This window comes from Alternaria incomplexa, assembly GCF_024043165.1.
Source record: "Alternaria incomplexa strain BMP 0042 chromosome Unknown scaffold_6, whole genome shotgun sequence".
Taxonomy (NCBI): domain Eukaryota; kingdom Fungi; phylum Ascomycota; class Dothideomycetes; order Pleosporales; family Pleosporaceae; genus Alternaria; species Alternaria incomplexa.
This window is the reverse complement of record NW_026249855.1, coordinates 745494-767879: the sequence shown is the minus strand read 5'-3', so window position 1 is coordinate 767879 and position 22386 is coordinate 745494. Positions and strand designations below refer to the sequence as shown.

The window sequence follows — 22386 nt, the reverse complement described above, 5'->3', positions numbered from 1 at the left end:
CAACTTGTATACTATGTAACATGACAATATGTTGACAGACAGTCGGCCAATAATGTCAGACAACGAACGGACTAGTTGTCTAACTTGAACCGTCATCCGATGGTGTAAGGTTTCCTCCAAAGACTGCCGGCGGGATATGTACAGTACAATACAGTCCGTCTCAGTGCTGGAGTTGGGAGTTTGTTCATTTGAGTGGAGTTTATGTATGGTTATATGTTCATGATATGTCGTAAAGGTAAGGGGGTCGGGAGCGAGTCGTGATTGGGTGGTGTCAAATTGGAAACAACCAACGGTTCAATGACTCCGGGAAAGTGCTGGGAAACAATGCTGGAAGACGACGCTAGAACGCTGCAAACAAAATGAAACAGTGTGCCTCAGTAGAGGGTTGCTGAGTATGCTCGGTAAGGTGTCAGGCCACGGGCGGGGGAAAGCGTGGTTGATCGAATGCGCTAGCCCCCTGTCATCTCGAAGATGCGTTTGACACCGCGTCTAGACACCCGAGCAACAGCTGCAACAACTCCGACCATGAAGGCAGCACGGAAAGACAGTACAAGAAGACTCAATGCAAGAACACAGACGGCCCACCCCGTCTCGTCCGGTTGCTAGATGCCATTGGCAACAGGCGGCCCTCCCACCCGAGGGTCCCCAGGAGGCAAGCCCGGGACTTTGTGCGGGTGTGGATGCGGAGGATGCGGGTGGTGCTGGCAACCATGTGGACAAGTAGCTATCGGTTCGTCGTAATCGTCGTCGTAGTACTCGTCCTGTGGATCCAGCGACCCTTCATCGTCGCGTCGGTCGTAGCCGCCAGGCGGAGGGTTTTGGTTGTGCTGAGCGTTGTTGGCATTGTTCTGTGCCTTCTTGCTCGCTTTCTTGCCCTTGCGTCCCTTCATCCTGGCCTTCTCCAACAGCCGCCGCTTCTCTGCCAGACGTTTGCGCTCCTTCCTGTCCTTGATCTCATACTGCCGGATCAGAGCCATGGGAGGATGGCCAAATATGTCCTCGTATTCGCAGAATTCGCATATCCACGGCTGACTTGGCGGGTTGTGGAAGTTGGCGTACTCTTGCTGAATGCGACGCTTGCGGGCAGCATACTCGTACAGCTTTGAGGCGCTACGTCGTGGCTTTCGAGGCGGCGGTGCCTGTTGTGGTGGTGGAGGTCCGGTCGGACGTCGTGCAGTCCCATTAGGCAGGGGCGGTGGGGGGTATGCACCTGCTCCGTTCATGTTGGGGCTGGTCTGAGTGCCCTGGGTAGACACCATGGGCGCATCGGGGCGCACGGGGGGCCGTGAGCGGGTGGCTTGGGGGTGGGGTGAAGGAGAGGCAGCGGCATTGGGGTATGCGCCAGGCGGTTGGGGGTACTGGCCGTTTTCCTGGCCCGGCCAGACCATCTTGTTGGCCGAGTCGGAGCCGCAGGTGAAAGTGAATTGCGTCTTGCTGGCAGTATGCTTGGCGGCTTCCTGCTGCAGAAGGCTCACGTTTTCGTTGCCCGGGGGTGGCGGGGTCGCGTTTGCGTTGGCAATGGCAGTGGAGATGATGCCGCTTTGCTCCGGAGGTCCTAGAAAACAAATCGTTAGCGCACGGACTCTTTTAGTAGTAAAGACGTATCAATTCCCGAGGTGACACCGTACGTTTGCTGTTCCCTTTGGCGTTGGCGAGATTGGTCGAACTAGCCAACACTCGCCTTTCTGACCGTCCCGAGCCAGATCGGCCGAAACGCCCTCTGCCTGCGCCTGAGATGCCGGTTCCAGAACTTGTCGCATGTTGGGGTGTCGAGGGCGCCGAGCCGTAGTAACGCGCGATGCCGTCCCCGTCGTCCATGGCGCCTGCCTCGTGGACTGGTGCGACACCCATGCCAGTCAGATCCGCGGAGAGGCTCGCGTGGTGTGACCCGTTGCTACCCATGTTGGGGATTTTGCGCTTCTTCTTGTTGTTCGTGTTCTCGAATGACTCGTAGCCATCTACCGAAGACGCAGGCGAACCTGGTTTGCGATAGGCACCACTCGCACCCGCTGCCGGCTTGCCTGACGCTTGTCTGCTGTACTGATAGCTCGGAGACGATGGCAGCGGTCCGTTTCGATCGTCCTCTTCCTCCTCGCTCTCGACCTCGGAATGGGTATGGCCACAATGGCAGGCGTGGTGGTCGTTGGCCCCAGTCCTGTGAGGTCTGACGCGCTCATCGGCCGTGTATGGCGGGTAGTTGAAGAGCGGCCCTGTAGAGGGCGGGTTGTGCGGGTACACGATCGTCTCGGCCTGCTCGGGGGACAAGCGGGCGCGTAGAGAACGGGCGGGCAGAGGGCGAATGGGCCGGTCGGGGTACATGGAGGATGATGTGTCGGGCGAGGAGCGCAGCGGCGAAGAGCGGTTCCACTCGTAGCCTGCGAAAGGGAGAAGCGATGTCAGATATCTGGAGAGACCGGGGAGGAGGCTCAGACGAGGCATGTTGGTGCATCATGGTGGCAGAAGGAAATGGTGAAGAGCGTTGCAGGCTGCCCGCAACGACTTCCTTTACTTACCCGCAGTCGCCGCTGCCATGGTGGCAATCCTTCCTCAACGTCCGATCACCAAGACTGTGGGGCGGACGTGACTCCCAGCAGTCCTACTATATCCAAGTCGGTCCCTCTCGTGCTGTATTGCCTATGTTAGCAATCATCTACGCGCAGTCTGTATCGCCGGTGCACAGCCGCCTGGGGAACACAGGGTCTCTCCCAAACAACGTCGAGACGGGGTGTGGCGGTTCTGGAGCTCTACGCACCTTTTTCGAGGGGTTTGTGTGAGAGACGGTACTGGTGGCCAGTTAGCGGAGAACCCCTCTATTGCTCGGCGATGCTAACACTGACAGTATACAGCTGACAACAGCTCCAAAAGAACCAACAGCGACCAGATCCCGGGGGAAAGATTGTGTCTCGAAGGTGGTTGGAACGAGTGATAGCGTTGATGATGCGTCAATGCCGAAGACGTGGGATTGGGGTTCGCCCGCCGCCAAGCCAACACAGGCACTTGGGCTCAACTGATGTGGCCTCGGGCTCGCCAAAGCAGGGTCCGTACTAGTGTATATCGCGATGAATCGAGTGACAAGGTCGCAGAGCAGATGCGACGTGTTCAGCGACGACGACAAGAAACAACAGAGCAGTGTATAGGTGTATGCACAGCTGTCGGAGGATGGCGACGTAGGCTTGCATGCAGGCTGTCTTGCAGTGACCGTGCTGGTGGCGCTAGGGCGAGCAGGGGATTGATCATTGGGGATTGTACCTGGCCGTCCGACAAATGATAGCCATGCCTGCCCTTCTCGCCTCTTTCCTCGGAATTCTTTGCTTTCTAATCGTCTCGAGAATTATCCAAATGCCGTTGCGCTTACGTCTCAACCCCCTTGTGCTGCCCGACTCGGAACACGTCCACGGTATTGGAGTCTGCCGAGACGTCCGCCCGCACTGTCACCGCCCATGCTTCGTAGTGAGGAGCAAAGGCCACACGCACAAGACTTGGTGCACCATGTTCCATCTCTTGCAAATAGGAGTACATCCGATATCTCGTCATCTTCGGCGGCTCAACAGCTGTAATTGCGAAAGGCTCTGTATCAGTAGAGACATGACTTAACTAACATATGTACACATTCATGGATATGTAGCGACGTGATTAGTAGCAAGGATCATCTGTAATCAGGTCAACCCCGAGCGTCGTTGTACAGGTAACTTCCTCTCCGGATATGCGTGTTGCCTCGCACTCAGCCATGATATATCAGACTGCGGCGAGTAGATGCACAGGAAGGATAAGTTATTCAAAGGGATCGGGAACTAAGTCGCTCTCAGTCATATGCTTGGTATCGGATTTGCTCCGGCACCCCGTCGTACCTGCATCCGTGAGCTGACCCCGCAGGCACATGGCAAAGCCCAACACCAACCCAAGTCACGTTCACGCTCCATGACACTCCACAATGTCCATGGATCACAGTCGGGACCCTTGCCCTTGGGTTGCGCTTAGTGATTTTGGCGGAGCGTTCTGCATGGGGGCAAGTCCTATCGATTGCTTGCAGCTGGCTACGTCATCCTTGGTTTCAAAGCTAACAACTCCTAGGCCATCGGAGGGGCGGTTTGGCATGGCATAAAGGGGTTCCGGTACTCACTTCACCACCACGTCGTATGGCCAAATGGTGCTCACAGCTTCGACAGCAATTCTCCGCATGGCGAGCGACGCGTCGGTGCCATTGTGGCCTTGAAAACGCGCGCCCCTGTCCTTGGTGGCAACTTTGGAGTATGGGGTGGCCTCTTTAGCAGCTTCGATTGTGCTGTGAAAGGCATCAGGTGCGGAGGCTCCTCTCTGGCCAACGAGGAACTCAAATTGCGACGAACAACCAGAAACTTACTAATTGATACCTTTGTAGGAAAAAGGAAGATCCGTGGAATGCCATCATCGGAGGCTTCTTCACTGGAGGCGCGCTGGCAGTCCGAGGCGGGGCCAAAGCCATGCGCAATAATGCTATCGGTTGCGCCGTCCTCCTGGCTGTCATCGAAGGTGTCGGCATCGCATTCAGTAGAATGTTGGCTGAGAACACCCGGCTCGAAGCACCACCACCACCTATCTGAAAAATAGCTGTCGCCGCGGACCAGTACAACTGACACCCATTGGATGTCACTTATTCGCGTTGCTGTCACTTGATCTTATCACTGTATTGGCGTTTACGGAAAAGGTCATGAATCGATACCCGGTAACTTTCTTCAAGTCATGATTTAGGAATTGTACTGGAATCAAGCACGGCGTTGTATCTCTGGGCAACAATGGGTCGTCTTTGCGCATGTAAGCCAGGAACATGGCTATGTTTGCCTTCTCAGGAGTGGTATACATTTTCTGATGAAACCACCGCCGCATTGACCCTCCAGCTGTAGCTTAGGTACGTCCTTCAGTCCTGGTCACTGATGCCCTTTGCAGGTTCTCAAGTCAGCTTTGCTTTGCTTCGCTGTTCACGCAAATGCTCACTGGTGACGCACGAAGACAGGCCTGTTGATGGCTAGCAAGATAAGCTGAGATAGCTAACATTCGCTCGGGACCAACCGCATCATCTTTACCAACATTGCAGCTCTACGCTACGACCAGAAGAGGAAGTGTACGAAGATGAGGTCAGTGCACACATACAATGTGAGACCGCTTTTTGCTTTTGAGCCACGTGCAGCGCTGGGTGGAAAGCTTGACACTCCAAAAGAAAGGACGTTTCTATGCAATCAGCGGTAAGTCAATAGTCCGCAGTCTGTTCTTGTCGCAGTGTCCAATCGCACATTTCGTCCTGCAACGCGCGGCAGGTCCCTGTAACCATAACGGCCGGTAACAAAAAGTGTCCGCTTTGTAGCCTGTATTGTAATTGGTGGTTGTACTGTTGGGTCGTACTGGCGAACCGGGCCTCAGTACCATGGTCGCACTGATGCGTACAATTTCCTAGGCGAGAAGGTCATCACACCGGTACTTATATCGTCGCTCCATCCGCAGCCTTGCGAGCTGGTGTTGTGGCGCTTCGTCCTCTTTCACTCGTTCTTCCCACTCCAGCGCAATCGCGCGTTCCTCTCGCTCACCGCGACTGCCCTGGTGGTCAGCTTCCCTCACCTCCCTCGTCCCTGCCTACAACACTCGGGACCCCGCTTACGTTCCACTCTTTTGCTTGACGCATCCTCTCACTAGCTTGCCTGGGTACCTGATACTCACCTTCTCGTTTCCAAGGTTGATACCGCCTTTTCCTTGCCTTGGCGACCCTCAACCACAGGGTATAGTTTCGACTGCCGCATTACAATCTTTCCCTTTCCCTACTCACCCCCACGGATTACCGAGGCGAATACGCCTTCAACTTCGCCCAAGATGATACTCGGCTATGACGGGCCTTGCTACCACATATCAGAGGCATGCCCAAAAGAGTATGCTTACTGGGGCTATCAACCTTCCTTGGCCACCAACATCGCCTTCGCTGCGCTGTTCGGTATCTCGACTATCGCCTACCTTGTGCAGGGCATCATGGGAAAGAGATGGCTTGGCTTCACTGTCGCAATGGGAACGGGTTGCGCGATTGAAGTCGTCGGTTACATTGGGCGCATCCTAGCACATGCAGATCAGTTCGCTGAGGTACGTCTGTGGATTATATTCCTCGATCCCAGAACTGACACACCGCAGAACCCTTTCCTCATCCAGATCATTTGCCTGACCATCGCACCTGCCTTCCTCGCTGCGGGCATCTACCTCTGCCTCTCGCGCATCGTCACCACTGTCGGCCCACAACACTCACGAATCAAGCCCCTCTCATACCCCAAGATCTTCATCCCCTGCGACTTCATCTCACTTGTGCTTCAGGCCGCTGGCGGAGGTATGGCTAGCGTCGCGACACACAACGGCGAGGACCCGGAGAAGGGCAACCACATCATGGTCGCCGGTCTAGCCTTCCAAGTCGCAACCATGCTCCTCTTCATTCTGCTGGCCCTTGACTTTGCATGGCGCACATACCAAGGAAGAACATCTCTAGGCCAGATATCTCCGGATCAACAGCCAGCTATCATCCGCCGTTCATGGCCATTCAAAGCTTTCCTTGTGGCTTTGTCGCTGTCTACCCTCTGCATCTTCACAAGGTGCGTTTTTCGCGTTGCGGAATTGAGTGAGGGCTGGGAGGGCCACATTGCCAACACCCAAAAGTACTTCATCGGATTGGAGGGCGGTGTGATCATTGCGGCAGTCCTGCTCTTGAACTTGTGCCATCCGACTCACTGCTTCAAGGATGTAGATGACGTACGAGGAGTGCAGTTGCAACGTCTTCCTGACGGAAGCACTACGGAGTTTCCAGGACTTAACCAACTCAGCGGTATGCAGCAAGCACAGAAGTGGATGTGAGGTCTCTGCGGAGGTACCATTCGACCTCCTCGGATGGTGTTATGAGCAAGGCCTAGTGCCAAGTGGGCTCTGATTCCCTTCTTGTACGATATATTTAACCCCATGAATCTGTAATTGATTTCACTTTCGGATCAACACGATCAAGCTCGCACAATTTATATTATCGCCATGTGAAGGGAAGCAGTGCCACACGACATTCGTTCATGCACTCACACGAGCAAAGACTTCGGCGTTCTGAGTTGGCCTTTAGCTTCGTGTAGGTCTTCAGAGATCTGTGTGTATATGCGGTGAGGAAATGGCAGATATGCACGATAGCTTCTACATACGTTTTGCCCTAGGTTTCATCAAAGCGTGTTCCTATATGCCTGACTATAGAGATCACCTACTGGTATTCCAAGGTCCCAGGAGAAAACACAACTACTCCTGACTGCTCTAGTTTTAATTTGCTATCTATGAAGATGCTCTCGCGCACGTAAATCTGTAGTACAGTGTGTGGGTCTTTGGCTGTTGCGCGCAGTATGCATATGCGTTGAGGTATCCAGGTTTTCAAAAATACCAGATGGCTTACAACCTACGTCGCTCCTAGGATTTCACAAGTTGAACGAAGATTTCGGTTCTGGTGGCTTCATCGACTCGTTTGCGCTCCGTTTGACGTACGTACGGGCACCTGTGGACCTTCAGAGAACCCAGCCTCTCTCACTCTTGCGACTATCGGAGGGCCTGGTCCACCTCGTCACACTGCGCTCGGGCTCTACTACCTGCCTACCTTTACCTTGGGGAATACCACGCGAGCGGTCGGCCGCTAGCAGAAGGCTCCCAGCACTTCCCTATATAATATCTCCACCTGTCTGCTCCAACACTCCTCCACACTCTCCACTCTGCAAACATTTGGGTCACCTGGTAACTGACAACAGTACTTTCCTTGCATAACCAGTCCCCTTGCTTGTCGCCTCCAGCCTTCGGCACTCTTCCATTGCTGTGAGCATTGTCATCATAAGCCTTTGGTAACCGACAACACCCCACCACTCAACATGAACCAAGCAGAAGATGTCGAAGTTGTCCTCGGTCATGAGCGTCGCTACAAGTTCCACTCGGGTACTTTGGCGCGTAACTCAACCCTCCTCGCCGACTTATTGACCGAGTGTAACGCCGTCAAGTTGAACACTCGCGCCAGGAACGCAGGTATCAAGACGCGCTGGATGATCGAACTCAAGGACCTGCCTTCCGAGCAACATCCTGCCGGTCGTCTTGATCTCGTGGTATGAAACTCTAACCCCTGTTCTATCCTCAAGTTACCGATAACAGTCACTAACAACAATGTCTTCAGGAACTCACACCAACTGCCGAGCGAGCCGACGGTCGCAGCGGCCTAATCGTCAACGAAAATGGACGTATCCCCCAAGCCGTTAAGACCTTCCAGCACTATGAAAGCATCTTTTATGCCTTCTACAACAAAGAGCTCAAGATTGCTGACACCGACATGTCCGCCGCCCTTCATGATTGCTACCAGCTTCTCAAGATCGCCGACTACCTAGGCTGCACCATACTTATCTCCAAGCCCATCGAGATCGCCCTCCTGAAACATGGCCAGGATCTCTTCCGCGCCATCCAGAAGAAGCCGCACGCCTGGATCGAGATGTCGTATCGAATCCGCAGCGAACTCATCTTCCGCGAATGTATCGTTCATCTAGTCGGCAACTGGAGGGTCTTGAAGGCTTCACGCAGCACCCTGGATTACCTGCGCGAAGTCCCTGGTCTGCGCGGCTTGCTCGAGAAGTACCACCGCGCAATGCTCGGCCAGTGCAAGGCCGTCGAGTTAGCTGTCATGTCCCTCTACCCCGGCACCATGCGCCTCCCCGTCGAAGACCTCCCCATCAAGCGCGAAGCCTACGCCAAAGACATCCTCGTCTGGATAGCACTCACCTTCTTCCGCCACTGGATCGGCCAGCGCCTCATCATGGACAAAGGCCGCCACGCTTCCGACTGCGGTTTCGAACTCTACAAGGCGATCGGCACAGCAGGAGATTCCTACATGGACAAGTCCGTCATCAACCAGTTCCACACCAAATTTCCCATGACGAAGAAAGCCATGAACGTCCTGGAGAACCATCTGCTCGAGATCAAGGAGTGTATGAAGACCGTCGTCGACCAGCACAAGATCCTCAAGTCAACCTGCCAGTTGGATATTCATCGCTTCCCCGTTGAGTATCTGACTTGCACTGAGTTCGACAAGGGCGATTACCCGTGGGACAAGGACAGCGAGGGCCCTAGGGTGCTTCCGGCGAAGAGGGCGTACAAGCCTGGCGGCAATGACATTGCTCGCAAGAACTTGGATACCGCGAGAATGCATCAGGAGAGGAGTATGAGTATGGAGGGTGAGGAGGAGGAAGATTCGGTCGAGTTTGAGAGTGATGATGATGAGGAGGATACCAGGGGTAAGCGGGCTAAGATTGATTAAGTTTTGGATCAAGGTATCCGCCAGGCGGTACTTTTGGGTTGGTTTTGAGCTTCATAGGATGCCGTGAGGACCTCTTGGGCGTTGTGTGATTTTTCAAAAGTGAGGGTTAGGTAGGTATGTTGGCGTCAAACGGATCTATGGCTGGACGGAAATGCGGTATTGGGTTGCTTGTAGTCGGCAAAAGGGTCTATGAGAGCATGGAAATTTCTTGATAATGGCTCGACTACCTCCACGGTTAGACAAAAAATGATGATTCTTGATTGTATTCTTATGGTGCAATGAAGTGAAAGGGAATATTCTGACTTGATATCTCCTTGAATCCGAGTGAAAGCTTCATTCCCGTTATCTCCTCCATCTCCCCTGATATCCTCTACTCGTCATCGAAGCCCGTCGGTCTCGGCCGTTGTCCCTTTGGTACTATAACAAATCAGTAAACCGTCTTCTTTCTCCATGTTTCCCTCTCCTCGGTCCAACAATTGTCTGAGCAACCATGATTCGCCATCCGCCACGTACCTGGGTATGTCATAGGGATCTTGGGGATCTGCTCCTCGCCCATATATCTCCGGATCGGGGGAACGGTAACGACCATTATGGGACCAGCGCATCCGACCATGATGGAGTAGAAGTATGCCGGCTTGTTGATAGAGGCCCATTTCATGTAGCGTATCGGCTGCTGGAAGAAGCGCGGGGAGGGGGGAATGCCGGACATGGTCGCTGTATTGCTGCTGGTATGTGAGCGCGCGTTTCGGAGTCGCAAGGCAAGTATGCGCGTACGTAGACTATCCCTTGTTGTGCGTCGGTAGATCCGGTAATCAGCAGGCTCAATGCCTCAGTCTGGTGTCGCAATCGCAAGTTGTCGGCGCGGGTCTGGTGTTCGTGAGGTCGCAGCCCGTAGCTCACTCACCTCCGCACTCCAATCGGCGTGCAGCGATTTTCCGGGACCGATGGGCTTGGCAAAAGCATACGTATCTCCGTTACAGCTCTCCACACGCCGGCGCATCTCGACAAGTCCACTCTTCGATCAACCACAAGATGAGGTGGTTAGTTTCTTTTACCGTCGCCTTCGTTTGGTCGGTGGTGGTGCAGGCCAAGAGTTTCACTGGCAACCGCTTGCTGGTTGTGTTGGAGGAGCAGGTTGAGAGGGAGAAGTACAGCGTGTTCCTGGAAGACTTGACGTGTAAGTTATGAGTTAGTTTAATCTTGTCCGGAGATGTCGTAGTGTCTTCAATTCGCGCAAGTTGCGATGCAAATACGAGGCATTGGCAAAGCTCCGTAGCCATCGAACTTGCAACTTGGCCTTGCGCAGCAGATGACGCTGAATCGAATCCGCTGATAGTGAGCCAATGCTGACACGACTGTATAGCCCGGGGATATACCACATCTGTCGAATCACCAAAAGAGAGCAAGCTCTCATTACTGAAGCACGGCGAACGAGCATACGACCATGTCCTCCTCCTCCCCAGCAAGTCGAAAGGCCTCGGCCCTGCTCTCACAGCGAACAATCTCCTCGAGTTCATGAAGAAGGATGGAAACATTCTGGTTGCCCTCTCGAGCGAATACGCTATCCCTACCGCCGTCCAGGCCATGCTTCTCGAAGTCGATATCAACATCCCAGCGGACAAGGGCGCATTGGTCGTCGACCACTTCAACTACGATGCGTCATCGGCAAAGGAAGAGCACGACGTACTGCTCCTGCCGTTCCCCAAGTCGCTCAGGCCAGATGTCAAGAACTACTTCGCTGGCGAGGGATACATTGCCGTGCCACGCGCTGTCGGCCAGGCTCTTGGAAACGAATCGCCTCTTACCTCGCCTATCCTCCGCGCTCCCAGCACCGCCTACAGCTACAACCCCAAGGACGAAGCTGACGGTGTTGAGGACCCCTTCGCGGTTGGTGAGCAGCTGAACGTCGTCTCTGCGATGCAGGCGAACAACGCGGCGCGTCTGGCAGTTGTCGGCTCAGCCGAGATGCTCCAGAACAAGTGGTTCGCTGAGAAGGCCAAGCTAGGCGACAAGGCTATCACGACTGGCAACCGCGAGTTCGCGCAGAAGCTTTCTGAGTGGACCTTCAAGGAGACGGGTGTGCTGAAAATTGGCAAGCTCCTCCACTACCAGGACGAGGGTGCCAGCAAGAAGTTGAACACCAGCACTGCCATTCCTGAGAACAACCCTGGCATCTACCGTATCAAGACCGACGTCGTAAGTTTATGTTGAATCGCGTTTACGACCAAGGTGCTAACAGACACAGCACTTCCAAGTCGAGATCTCCGAATACACGAACGATCACCTCGCTCCCTTCGTCCCCTCGCCCAAGGATAACATCCAGCTTGAGTTCAGCATGCTCTCGCCCTTCCAACGCCTGAACCTCTCTCCCATCGCACAGACCGCGAACGCAACCATCTTCGGCGTCGCGTTCAGAACACCCGATCAACACGGCATTTTCAACTTCCGCGTCAACTACCGCCGCCCATTTGTCACCAACATCGACGAGAAGAGGCAGGTCACCGTCAGGCACTTTGCGCACGACGAGTACCCGAGGAGTTTTGAGATCAGCGGTGCGTGGGTCTGGATTGGCGGTATCTGGGTCACCGTTTTGGGCTGGTTGGCATTTGTGGCCGTTTGGCTGTACAGTGCGCCCAGCGAGAAGAGCACAAAGAAGACGCAGTAGATGGACTACAAGCTTTTGGATGGGAATTTGGACCGGTTATGTGTGTGTAAACAAAATACTCCGTCGGCGATGCGCGGTATGTATATTATGGATAAAGGGCAAGAATGACCCAAAATTTCGTTGCGAATGCAATACCAAAGAATACCACAGTCTGCTTCCAGTTCCCTTTTCTCGTTCTCCCTAGTATCCTCGAAAGCTTTGACTGTCTGTTCCACGCCGCCCTTTCCTCAAAGCTTACTCTGTTCCTCCAAGACCCGCGGATGCGCTACCTTGCCAGGCTTCAACTTACTCCAATCCTTCTCATACCCCTCTTCCACGTCCGGATACGGTCCCAAAGGCGTGATACTAAGAGGGTTGATATCACCATGACTCTTCGTATACTGTGCGCGCAATCAAGGTCAGCCATCACAGCACCCTGCATGAACCCGAGCAATTCCACTTACATTCTCCTTGATATGCTTGAAATCCGTACTCTCCTTGAACCCCTCGACATTGTGATACAGGTTCTTCAGCCAATTGTTCAAAACAGGGTAGTCATGCCGTATCGAACCCAGATTCGTCTTGAAATGCTGCGAGTATACCGTGTCGAAACGGACGATCGTCGGGTACGCCAGGAGATCCAACTCAGTCAGTCTGTCGCCCAGGATATACGGACCGTCATTCTTGTGCACAAGTTCTTCCAGTCGATTCAGCGCAGCAAAGAGCGGAACAACACCCTTCTCGTAGCCTTCTTGAGTCGGCGCGAAGCCCGCCTTGTACACCCCCGCGCAAATCAGCGACTGCAACCACGGACTAATCTCATCAATCCTCTGCCTCAATTCCTCCGGATAGAAATTAATGCCCACAAGCTTTCCCTCGCTCTCCAACACAGAATCAAAAGCTCTTGGTAACCACTTCAACATCTCAGCACTCTCATTATTCACTATGCGACCGCCTTTCTTGTCCCAGAGAAGGGGCACGCTGTATTTCCCCTTGTAGGCCGGGTCGTCGCGGAAGTAGATCTGGTGCATGAATTGGCTGTTGAAGAGGTGGTCAGGTGTTGCGTTGGGGTAGCTGGCATCGAAACGCCAGCCGGGTTCGCCCTTTGGGTAGGGGCGGACGATAGAGGTGGGAAGGTAGGATTGGAGGTGGTTGAGATGACGGACTAGGTTGGGGCGATGGGCGAAGGGGCAGAAGAGGCCTAGGTAATACGTTGGTGTGAGTGTTGCTTTAGTATGGTGATATGGTTCTGTGTGGGCTTACCGATGTAAAGGTGGTATCTGTCTTTTTCGGGTGGGAAGTCACCTCCTTCTTGTATGATGCCGTGCCAGCCATCGTCGGTGCCGTACTTGTGGATTTCTTGGGTTGACATTTCGTGTTGATGGGATGGATGGATGAGATAGAGGATAGAAGAAATCAAGAGAAAGTGGTTCTATTAGAAGAATCTGTAGCTATCTGTTCATGTATCGTTCGTTATGCTGACTGTTGTGTACAGTGAAGCTGAAGCTCAGCTAGATTGCTCATAGTGGGGTATCTGAACGCGTCCTCGTAAGCTTATGCAGGGACTGCGGAACTGATTCCGAGATCGAGCCATTTTCGGAACTCAGGTGCAGCATTTCAACTCTTCACAAGTTACACCACAAGGCACACCGCACGTCTCTGCACTGGTTCGCGCAGTTTGCGTTGCGCTTGTGACGCCCGGTGCTGCCTCCCTGCCTGCACATTCTATATCGTTGAGCCTATTTGGAGAAGCAGCCAGCTCAGGTTGAAGTGTTGCCGAATGAATGCCATACGCATGCAGACATTCCGTGAAGATCTTGGCTTTGCTCATGAAGCTCGCGATATCAGGGTCACTGACCACGACATGTGCTGATGCGACAGCTTTCTTCTGATCCAGACGCCAGACGTGCAGCTCGTGCACACTAAGCACACCAGGTATAGCCTCCAAATCGTGCTTGACGTCCTCAATCTTGACGCCTAGGGGTGCAGACTGAAGCAGAATCTTTCCGCTACGCTTCGTGAGGGGAATTGCAGTGAGAAGTATCATAATGGCGATCCACATACTAACTGCTGGGTCGGCATAATAACGATTAGACGACTTGACGAACCATATGATAACGGCGGAGATGATCACACCGATGTTGTTGATCGCGTCGCCGATGACGTGGATGAGAACCCCGAGTATACCCAGATCCATGCCGTGCTTCTTTGGTTTGGCGGATATGTGCAGGTGATTGGCATGTATGGGTGTAAGTGACATGCTCTCTTCGTCGCCGTTGCTACCAGGGCCATGGTCGTGATCATGCTCGTGTAGGAATAAAGCACTGATAATGTTGAGAGCTAGGCCGACACAGCCCACGATCAGGACTAGCTTGGGGTTCTCGACGCGCTCGATGCGGATGAAGCGTTCGATGGATTGTAGGGTGATGCTGACGCCTAGGGCGAGAAGGAAAGAGCCGTTGAAGAAGGCGCCGAGGAGTGAGGCCCGCGCCCAACCGAAGGAGAGATCTGGAGGTGAGGTCTTGCGCTCTGTCACCTGCACAGCTACCAAGGCCACTATGAAGCCGATGAGATCGTTGAGCTAGACAGAACGTCAGTGACTTGGAGCAAGGAAGGTACGATGCAGGTATGTGGGAGATTGCGGGACGCACATAGTGGAAGGCATCAGCCACCAGAGCAAGTGATGATGTATAGAAGCCTACGGAGATTTCGGCCGCGAAGAAGCAGAAAGATATGGCTATCACGGCTCTGAGGCGGGTCTTTCGACTAACTTGGAAGCGGCCATGCTTTTGCCCATGCGCATGATGGCCTGGCTCGTAGTGGTTGTGGCTGTGGGCCATGGTGTAGAGGAAATGTTGATTTTAGGTGATAAGAAAGGGTTGAAGAAGAGCTCATGGTATTGAGGGAGAATAGAAAGTAGCAAACGAGGATGCAGACCGAGTACCTGCCTGGCTTTATGGACGTTTGTACCATGTTCAGGAAAAAGGTGTGAAACACAGGGACCTAGTGACGGTGCGAAATTCGAATCAAGAAATGACAACGGTTAGATACCTAGTTGAACTTCGAAGACATACTACCTGTACTATCAGAACCCTCCAAGTTCATGTAGTACTTGTACGTACGGGTTAGTCACAGACTACTAGATTGCGACTGCCTGCAGATTGCGATAGCCATGTAGTCACTGACGGTAAGGACGGGAGCCATCGCGTAGGTGTGGTTCTCGATCTGTCATCGCGATATGTTATCATGTAGTTCTGCCAAACGGTATGTCATTACCCAGCTCCCGAGGTCGCGTCCAGGGATAAAACGTGAAGCGTGTGGAAAGCTGCCGCGCGTCACAATGTGTAGCCCAGTAATTTGCTACCGCGCGATGGAAGTGTTAAGTATCCGACAGCTGCTCTTGGGGACGTGACTCGCCACAATTTCAGAGCGGCAGTAGATTGTGCCTAAGTGGTAGCGTGAAAGATAGATTCACATGATAGCGCGGAGGACCTAACCTGATGTCGCTTAACGCCGGAAGTGCCAACACCGCCTTTCAACCAAACGGCCTGGACCCTCCCCGCCGTCGCAAATAATCTCGCAGAACCACCAGCCTTCACACAAATAAATCCTCGGACTTTGATCGCTCTCGACATATATCTCCACTCACACTCAGCGACTGACTATCAGCAAACTACAAGATGGGTAACGGAGCCAAGTAAGCCACTTTACATATATCCAGTAGCCCTGGAACGCTCGCTAACATTTTTCGAAGAGCGCAGCAGAAACGCGACAGGAAGGGTTAGCATCCCACCATGGGAGCCGCCTGTGAGACAGACACTAACTTCGTACTCGATATCTACAGGCGATGCCGGTCCCAAGGAAGCAAAGAGCCAACTGAAAGCCGTACGTAACCCCGCTCCCTCGCGCGATCTTGCAACGTCGCGGTCCCGCATCCATATCACAGTTACAAGTCGCACTGCTAACACAATGCCAGAACGCCGCCGCCCAGACCATCAAGTGCAAAACCTGCTTCCAAACGTTCCAGGGCACCACGAGCCGCAAGATGCTTACCGATCACGCAACCAACAAGCACAGCAAGGAGTTCGACGTCTGCTTCAACGCCGACGAGGGTGTTGTGAAATAAGCGGTCACACTTCCGAGCGAGTACATGAAGACAACCGACGAGACGACAAAGTTTGCTATTTACACGAGCATGAGATACCACGGGCGGGGAGTGAGGAGTTGAAAGGGGACGGCCATGTATGGCGATTTGACGAGGCATGATACACAGGCGTAGGGATCGATATATCACGAATCAGACTATTGGCTACCAAACGCCTTCTTTCTCATACTACTACAGAAGGGCGGCCCTCTCTTTGATTGACTGATGGTAGTGATTTAGTGTTGAGGAACCTAAGACTGATGTCGTTCCAGGGGCACAGATATAGGTTGTTGGACCAGCGTAAGCGGAAGACGACGCGTGTAACAAGTACCCGGCCGGGATACTGAGTATCTATAGCAGACACGTGCTGTTGGCCGATTCGACAAGGACTTGGGAAATGGATGGACGCGTTGCCACTCACTCCTGTGGAACCACCTGTCGATGCATTCCAAAAGACAGATTTCCCCTGATTCGAGCAAGTCAACTTGAAGATGGCACCTAAGCGTAGACTATGGTGCGACTCCATTCTGGTATTGCAACACTTCACTTCAACATCGTTATCCCCGTGTTCGTGTATGCTAAGCGCGCATATCTCGCGTCTTACTTGATTAGGTGATCCGCACAGTAGAGTCGAACTTGCAGTCCTGGTGTGCAGCGCGCATACCTATACAAGAAAACCCCGTCCCGAAAACAGACAAACCGAGGTGCAACGTACAACAGTAATGAGTCCAGTGTTCCTACATTGCCAATCACCATCATCCCTAGTTCCCGTCCCAGGCCTGGCCAAGTCTAGCCCGCGGTGCAAACCCCACTTCCACCCCACCAACGTACTTCATCACCACGCAGGGTTTTGATTTCGCCACAACAGATGACTTTTTGATCTTTCCCCGATCTTGGCCTTCACTTTTATGGACTGCGCCGTGAAATTTGGGATATTAAGTTTATGCTTTTCATTTTCTCCATCAATTCCCTATCACAACCGTCTCCTTAGCTCAATTGGGAGAGCGCCAGACTGAAGTCTCAGTCACTAAATCTGGAGGTATCGTGTTCGATCCACGAAGGGGACAACGTGCTCGAGCTTGCTCGGGATTCTTCGAACCATTGTTTTTGCGGATGTAGGTAACATGGCGGGTGCGCCTGGCATGTATCCTTTTTGCTGGTGTTGGGGGTTTGTGAGAACACCAGGAGTACTCTGACGAGTACTATCACTTTTGCGCATAGTACGAGGTGCACCTAACAGACGTCATAGGCTTCTAGACTGTAGGTTTTGACCAAGCGCACTGGAAGGCTGGCCATAAAGTGCTTTTGTTTTGAGCACCTGTATGTCATAAGGGTGATACTAGTCATTGCACCAAGATCTTGATCCTTCCTCTCTTCTTGGACAGCTTTTTTGCGCACTTCGCGTGCTAAACTCCCAGCCCTCCTTGTAGAAACCGAAAGCACCGTATTGTCGCCCGGGAAATACGCTCTGTCACAACCCTCATATCGCCAACCTGTTGTTGTCCGTCCATCCCACCCATACGCCACCAATCTCTCTCGCAATGTCCTCCGCCGTCCTCCCATTCGCATCCCTCAGACTCCTGATATCAATCTTGTCTTCTGTGAGCCCCCTCATGATACCCATAGCCTCAGCCTCCTGGAAGACCTGCGTTGGGAAGTCCAGCAGCGGGTAGTTACTCGCCAGCAGCAGTAACAACCACGCGACCTCTCTGCTCTGCGCATACACTGCCGCGTGTAGCCCCGACTGCATATCCCCAATCGGATCCTGGTATCTCAACATCCTATCAATGCCCACCTCCTTCTCAGGATGATCCGTAGTGCTCATTTCGACATCGCCCTCGTCGTCCTCGCTGTCGTCGTCCTCGTTCAGCAGTAGCTCGACTACAGCTTTGTAATCGCCTTCGCGACAGAACTCGAGGAAGGCGCGCGCTTTCCTGTCTTCCGGGTACGCTTTCAGGTATGATTCTTCGGTGAGAAGCGGTAGGATGTCGAGGTTCTCTTGAATTCCGCCTTCGTTGTTGAGTCTGCAGAGGACCTTTTGTTGGCCGTCGCCTGTGCTGGAGATTTCTTTGCCGCAGTGGGGACACGAGGTTATTTCGTAGGCGGAGAGGAGACAGTCCCTGCACGTGGTGTGTTAGCGATAGTATGCGATTGCGCGGAAGGAGCTTTGCGTACCAGTGGAAGTGGCATCCGCAGGTTAGCTGGACGTCATCGGGATATGTTTCTGGTGCGGCCGCGGGTCCTTTGCCGGATGACGATGCGCCGCCCTCGTACTCTTCGTCCTCGTCGCGCTCGACTTCTACCTCCAGGGGCTTGTCGCAGATGACACAGGTAGACATTTTGGTGCTTTTGCTATGTGCTTCAAAGATGTGAAGGTGTTGGTGTTATGGGCGGGGCTATAGCGGGGGCTGTACTTTTTTTGTCGCTAAAACGGGAGGGCGTTCACGCGTCACGCGTCAGAGTTTACACGGACGTCATCGACCTCGCGACAGCGTCAATGACTTGGAAGGGTCTTGCTCCTTATGAATCTATTATCTCCTTGTATTAATTGGGTATTAATGTCCCTATCATCGCAACCTTTGATAGCTCGGGTTCGTCCACATTAAAGGGACGCGTGCGAGCGCGATCCTTTCCCGCCCTGTTCCCCTCGGCCTGCCTTCACCCACACGACTTCTAATGGCGTCTCTCACAACCCTTAGACCATTGCTGAACCGTGTGCCGATCTCGTGAGCTGTCGAGTTCGCTGTCGCTGAGCTGTGATCGGTTCGGGATAATCGCTGCATAGTACGGTTGGGCGGCAAATCTTCGTCCTGTCCATAATCCTGTTCTGCGAAAGCTATTGACCTCTCCTGGTTCTTCGTCTTCAATTGCGTGAAATAGCTATCGTAAAGCTGACCCCAATCTACTAGGATGACCCCTTCTTCCATGTTCCAGTATCGGATTGACTTGTTCGATACCCCAAGGGTCCAGTGTTGTCCGACACTCATCGTCACATTGCATCTGGATCGCGACGCGGAGAAAATTCGGGCCCATCCGTAACAGCCTCTGCGGTCTTCATCTCGCCACACGCTTGAGATTGGTGCTTCTTGTTCGACGGAGAATACGGCGACAGTTGGATCCTCCACCAGGAATCGATTGAATTGCAACCGGAAGGTATGATTCCGGCAGCCAAGATTGGAATTGATTATCGTGTGCGGTAGATGGGCTACTGGGCCTCGATGTGACATGGCCGGTCTTGAAGTGCAGGTATTCGGATTCCGTGGTGAGCTCAAATCGGTGGCGCGTCGACACATATTGCAGGAATGATCTGAGGACTCGTGGTTGGTCTTATTGGAGCTGAACATGTTTAAAAGCGGAAGGCAGAGCATACTGAAAGAAAATGCGAAAGTGCGTAGAATAGGCAGTGTTGACGGGAAATGAACAGCATGCCAACACGTTCAAGGTGGTGCAAACAATGCCATGCAGGCTTTGCTTGTTTCCGTGGGCGATCAAGTCCTCTTCCAAATACCAATTCCAGCACCCTGTTTCTGTCGCCGTAGCCAGGTACGTGCCGGACTACTCCTCACCGTACCATGGTAATGTCGTTGCGTGGCCCTTTTCATCGGTCGCGCTCCGCAGACTAAGGCAGGGAGGGGGACTCACCAGGCCGGCAAGTGAGGAAAAACAGCATGAGCATTTGCTTTTTTGGAATACCAGAGCTAGCGCACGCCCGTTCTCTCGAAGGAGCACAAGCTCCGTCTCACCGTCATCTCGCCAGCGAATGCTTGCTGCGGAGGAGAAAAAGCACTGCGATTATCTATGGAACAACAATGTACATATGCATGGCGTACGAGCGAATTGTAGAAATTGGTCGCTCGTAAACTCCACAAAACAACGTACGACACCAAGACCTTACACACCACTTCAGTCATCCTTCAACGTGCTTGGCAGAACTGGCTGCCTTGTTGACCGCCATGGGCAACTTCAGAATGCCATGCTTGGGCCAACGTCGTAGGCGCCATTGCCATATCAAATCTCCGGCGCCTACGACATCCTCAACAAACCAATTCCAACTGCCGTTTACTTTTGACATATCGTAGAAGCATCGAAGCTTCCACGGGCTGTGCGATTGTGGCCTGTGAATCAGTGTAATTACCGTCGAGCATTCGCAATGTGGCGTTTTTGGTGACGGAATGAGACGGACTTGACTTCCTGAACGCTAGGGAGTTGCGCATCGAATGCAAGTTGGTTTGCGATGCCTAAATGACCACGAAGTTAGCATGACAATACTTCGATGTTGCTGAACCACCCAGGTAGGCGTTTTACTTACCGTTCCATTCCTCATCTGCCCTCCTGTCTTCCTCAGCCATCTCTTCGATGCTCTGAATGCTCCTCATCTGGGGCTGCTGCCTCTTCTCCAACTCCATCCTCGCAGTCATCTGCTCCATTATGGCTTGCTCGGCGTCTAGTCGTTGTATGCTATCTTTGTTCCGCAGTAGAAGACGGTGTGACGCTGACTTCCAGATCGCTCTCGAATCTCCGATGCGTTGCTGAAGAGGCCTTTCCCAATCTTGTTCCCAGCCCCGCGCTGGCTCCTTACCTGTTGCAGGTAAAGCGGTTTGAGAATGGAATGCTGGTGCGTGGAGAACTCGGGCATTGGCAGTCGGTTTGGGTTGGATGGGTACGGCGGTTGATCTTCCTAATCCAGAAGGAGAGTATGGCTTCTGGACTTGATGCTTTCGGACGTTGAGGGGTCGGATCGTTACGTCGACCGCAGAATCGTATCTGTTCGAGGGAGGTGGAGGCAGTTCTCTCCTGAGTGTTCGTTGCAGCTCAAATGACTCTTGCCATGAGAGCACGGATCGTGGGCCTTCTAGTAGGCCTGGCACAGTTGCGTTTTGTTTCTGGGGCTCGCCAACAGCTCGCTTGGTCACCCTTCCAGCAAACATCGGTGTTTGCGAACCCAGTCGCCCTCCCACAAGTGAGTTCACACTCGGGTTTACAAGCCGAATAGTCTCGTCTGTCGGAGTTTCTTGCGGTGTAGCCTTCCGAAGGCTTCCTGCTGAAGGTAACGCCCATTTAGTTTGTTCATCCCATGCTTTGGTGCCGCCGTTGTGTACCTTTTTCGAAGGCTGCTCTCTTCGACCGATGAGCCCTTTGCGTGGCGTGTGCCGGACATCGGGGCGACGTACAGGCGACGATGCCGTCTTACCCATGTCCACATAGCTAGCGGATTTGTACTTGCGGTGCGGATGGTGATTTCGTAGACAACTGCCAAGCTTCCTAGCCCAGCGCCGGAGACGAGATTCGCGCTTGTGGACGGTCATGATCGTAATATCAAAGTCAGTGTAGTTGTTTCCGGCGTTTTGGGGTGAATTATTGCGTTAAAATTGTATAACGTGGCTGCTTGTGAGAACATTCGTGGAGATGCTCTCGCGACCAGATAAACCGTCACAATGTTATCCAACGTTCTCATAGCAACGTTGTTCTACTCCACTCTTCAAGCGGGGCCGATGATGATGTTCCTGCCCTGCTTATCCATCCGGGTCCCTGAGTAACGCTGACGCCTGTTGCGGATGCCCGTTGGGTGGCTGCTTGGGAAGGGACAGCAGTTCCATGTTTCCAGTCATCTAGCCGACCAACGCACCCAACCGTTTACCGTTTGGCCGAATAGATACCTAGGGAATATCCTTGGATTCTCGAGCCACGAAGTGTTTGCGCTGGTAGTTGTGGTCGCGCAGTCGGTTCGTCGCTCCGCTGTTCAGTCTCGAGTGAACCTATCTGGTATACAAGCTTCCACTAGCCTGTCCAGGAGACTCCATAGGCCCTGGGCTAGTCTGCACGCTTCCCAGATAGCACCACCGACAACTAGGACAGACAACGCGGTGGCCACGATGACAACGCCTACCACAATGAAGCCTAGCACGTGCGTAACCGACAGAAGAGGCTCTGTGATCCGCCATTCCACTTTCTTCTTTCCTACTCGTGCGAAGTAGAACGCCAGGAAGCCATATCGGCGCACCTGTATATCACGATCGAGACGTCCCACATATTCCAACCACTCTGCAGCGGTCATTGTGACCTCTTCCCCTCCTCCAACAGAAACACTGATCTTCTGCTCGAACCTCGCGATGCGATTGCACAGTCCTCCGAAAGCCAGCTTGGCAAGCAAAGCTTGGTCACTGATGCATGCTATGCGCAGCTTTTGCTTGTCACTAAAAAGTGGCGTGATGGTTCGCAAGACTGTTTCGATGGGGGAGTGTCCAAGGCTGCACCAGAAGCAGCACCGAGAGAAGTGAACTTGCT

The 22386-nt window shown here is 53.3% G+C and overlaps 10 protein-coding genes and 1 non-coding gene across 11 annotated transcripts; 5 read left to right on the top strand and 6 right to left on the bottom strand.

The window, feature by feature from the left end:
* Positions 1 to 602: 602 nt before the first annotated feature.
* Positions 603 to 2532, bottom strand: J4E90_004805 (uncharacterized protein; the record flags this gene model as incomplete). Its single annotated transcript, XM_051434367.1, has 3 exons — positions 603 to 1555; positions 1629 to 2375; positions 2514 to 2532. The coding sequence occupies 3 exons, from the start codon at positions 2530 to 2532 to the stop codon at positions 603 to 605; spliced, it is 1719 nt and encodes a 572-aa protein (XP_051291623.1).
* Positions 2533 to 5838: 3306 nt separating this feature from the next.
* Positions 5839 to 6855, top strand: J4E90_004804 (uncharacterized protein; the record flags this gene model as incomplete). Its single annotated transcript, XM_051434366.1, has 2 exons — positions 5839 to 6099; positions 6148 to 6855. The coding sequence occupies 2 exons, from the start codon at positions 5839 to 5841 to the stop codon at positions 6853 to 6855; spliced, it is 969 nt and encodes a 322-aa protein (XP_051291622.1).
* Positions 6856 to 7886: 1031 nt separating this feature from the next.
* On the top strand, positions 7887 to 9313 carry J4E90_004803 (uncharacterized protein; the record flags this gene model as incomplete). The annotated part of the gene is made up of 2 exons (XM_051434365.1): positions 7887 to 8114; positions 8183 to 9313. The coding sequence occupies 2 exons, from the start codon at positions 7887 to 7889 to the stop codon at positions 9311 to 9313; spliced, it is 1359 nt and encodes a 452-aa protein (XP_051291621.1).
* A 370-nt stretch (positions 9314 to 9683) lies between these two features.
* J4E90_004802 (uncharacterized protein) lies at positions 9684 to 10022 on the bottom strand (the record flags this gene model as incomplete). The annotated part of the gene is made up of 2 exons (XM_051434364.1): positions 9684 to 9730; positions 9827 to 10022. 2 exons carry the CDS (start codon positions 10020 to 10022, stop codon positions 9684 to 9686), a joined length of 243 nt encoding a protein of 80 aa, XP_051291620.1.
* Positions 10023 to 10345: 323 nt separating this feature from the next.
* On the top strand, positions 10346 to 11978 carry J4E90_004801 (uncharacterized protein; the record flags this gene model as incomplete). Its single annotated transcript, XM_051434363.1, has 3 exons — positions 10346 to 10490; positions 10677 to 11509; positions 11559 to 11978. 3 exons carry the CDS (start codon positions 10346 to 10348, stop codon positions 11976 to 11978), a joined length of 1398 nt encoding a protein of 465 aa, XP_051291619.1.
* Positions 11979 to 12205: 227 nt separating this feature from the next.
* J4E90_004800 (uncharacterized protein) lies at positions 12206 to 13329 on the bottom strand (the record flags this gene model as incomplete). The annotated part of the gene is made up of 3 exons (XM_051434362.1): positions 12206 to 12358; positions 12422 to 13158; positions 13221 to 13329. The coding sequence occupies 3 exons, from the start codon at positions 13327 to 13329 to the stop codon at positions 12206 to 12208; spliced, it is 999 nt and encodes a 332-aa protein (XP_051291618.1).
* Positions 13330 to 13560: 231 nt separating this feature from the next.
* On the bottom strand, positions 13561 to 14797 carry J4E90_004799 (uncharacterized protein; the record flags this gene model as incomplete). The annotated part of the gene is made up of 2 exons (XM_051434361.1): positions 13561 to 14538; positions 14609 to 14797. 2 exons carry the CDS (start codon positions 14795 to 14797, stop codon positions 13561 to 13563), a joined length of 1167 nt encoding a protein of 388 aa, XP_051291617.1.
* A 954-nt stretch (positions 14798 to 15751) lies between these two features.
* Positions 15752 to 16083, top strand: J4E90_004798 (uncharacterized protein; the record flags this gene model as incomplete). The annotated part of the gene is made up of 3 exons (XM_051434360.1): positions 15752 to 15764; positions 15802 to 15842; positions 15934 to 16083. The coding sequence occupies 3 exons, from the start codon at positions 15752 to 15754 to the stop codon at positions 16081 to 16083; spliced, it is 204 nt and encodes a 67-aa protein (XP_051291616.1).
* Positions 16084 to 17082: 999 nt separating this feature from the next.
* Positions 17083 to 17168, top strand: J4E90_004797. The gene has a single exon. It is a non-coding gene; the product is annotated as a tRNA-Phe (tRNA).
* A 413-nt stretch (positions 17169 to 17581) lies between these two features.
* Positions 17582 to 18440, bottom strand: J4E90_004796 (uncharacterized protein; the record flags this gene model as incomplete). The annotated part of the gene is made up of 2 exons (XM_051434359.1): positions 17582 to 18221; positions 18277 to 18440. 2 exons carry the CDS (start codon positions 18438 to 18440, stop codon positions 17582 to 17584), a joined length of 804 nt encoding a protein of 267 aa, XP_051291615.1.
* Positions 18441 to 20402: 1962 nt separating this feature from the next.
* Positions 20403 to 21296, bottom strand: J4E90_004795 (uncharacterized protein; the record flags this gene model as incomplete). The annotated part of the gene is made up of 2 exons (XM_051434358.1): positions 20403 to 21235; positions 21293 to 21296. 2 exons carry the CDS (start codon positions 21294 to 21296, stop codon positions 20403 to 20405), a joined length of 837 nt encoding a protein of 278 aa, XP_051291614.1.
* Between the last annotated feature and the right edge of the window lie 1090 nt (positions 21297 to 22386).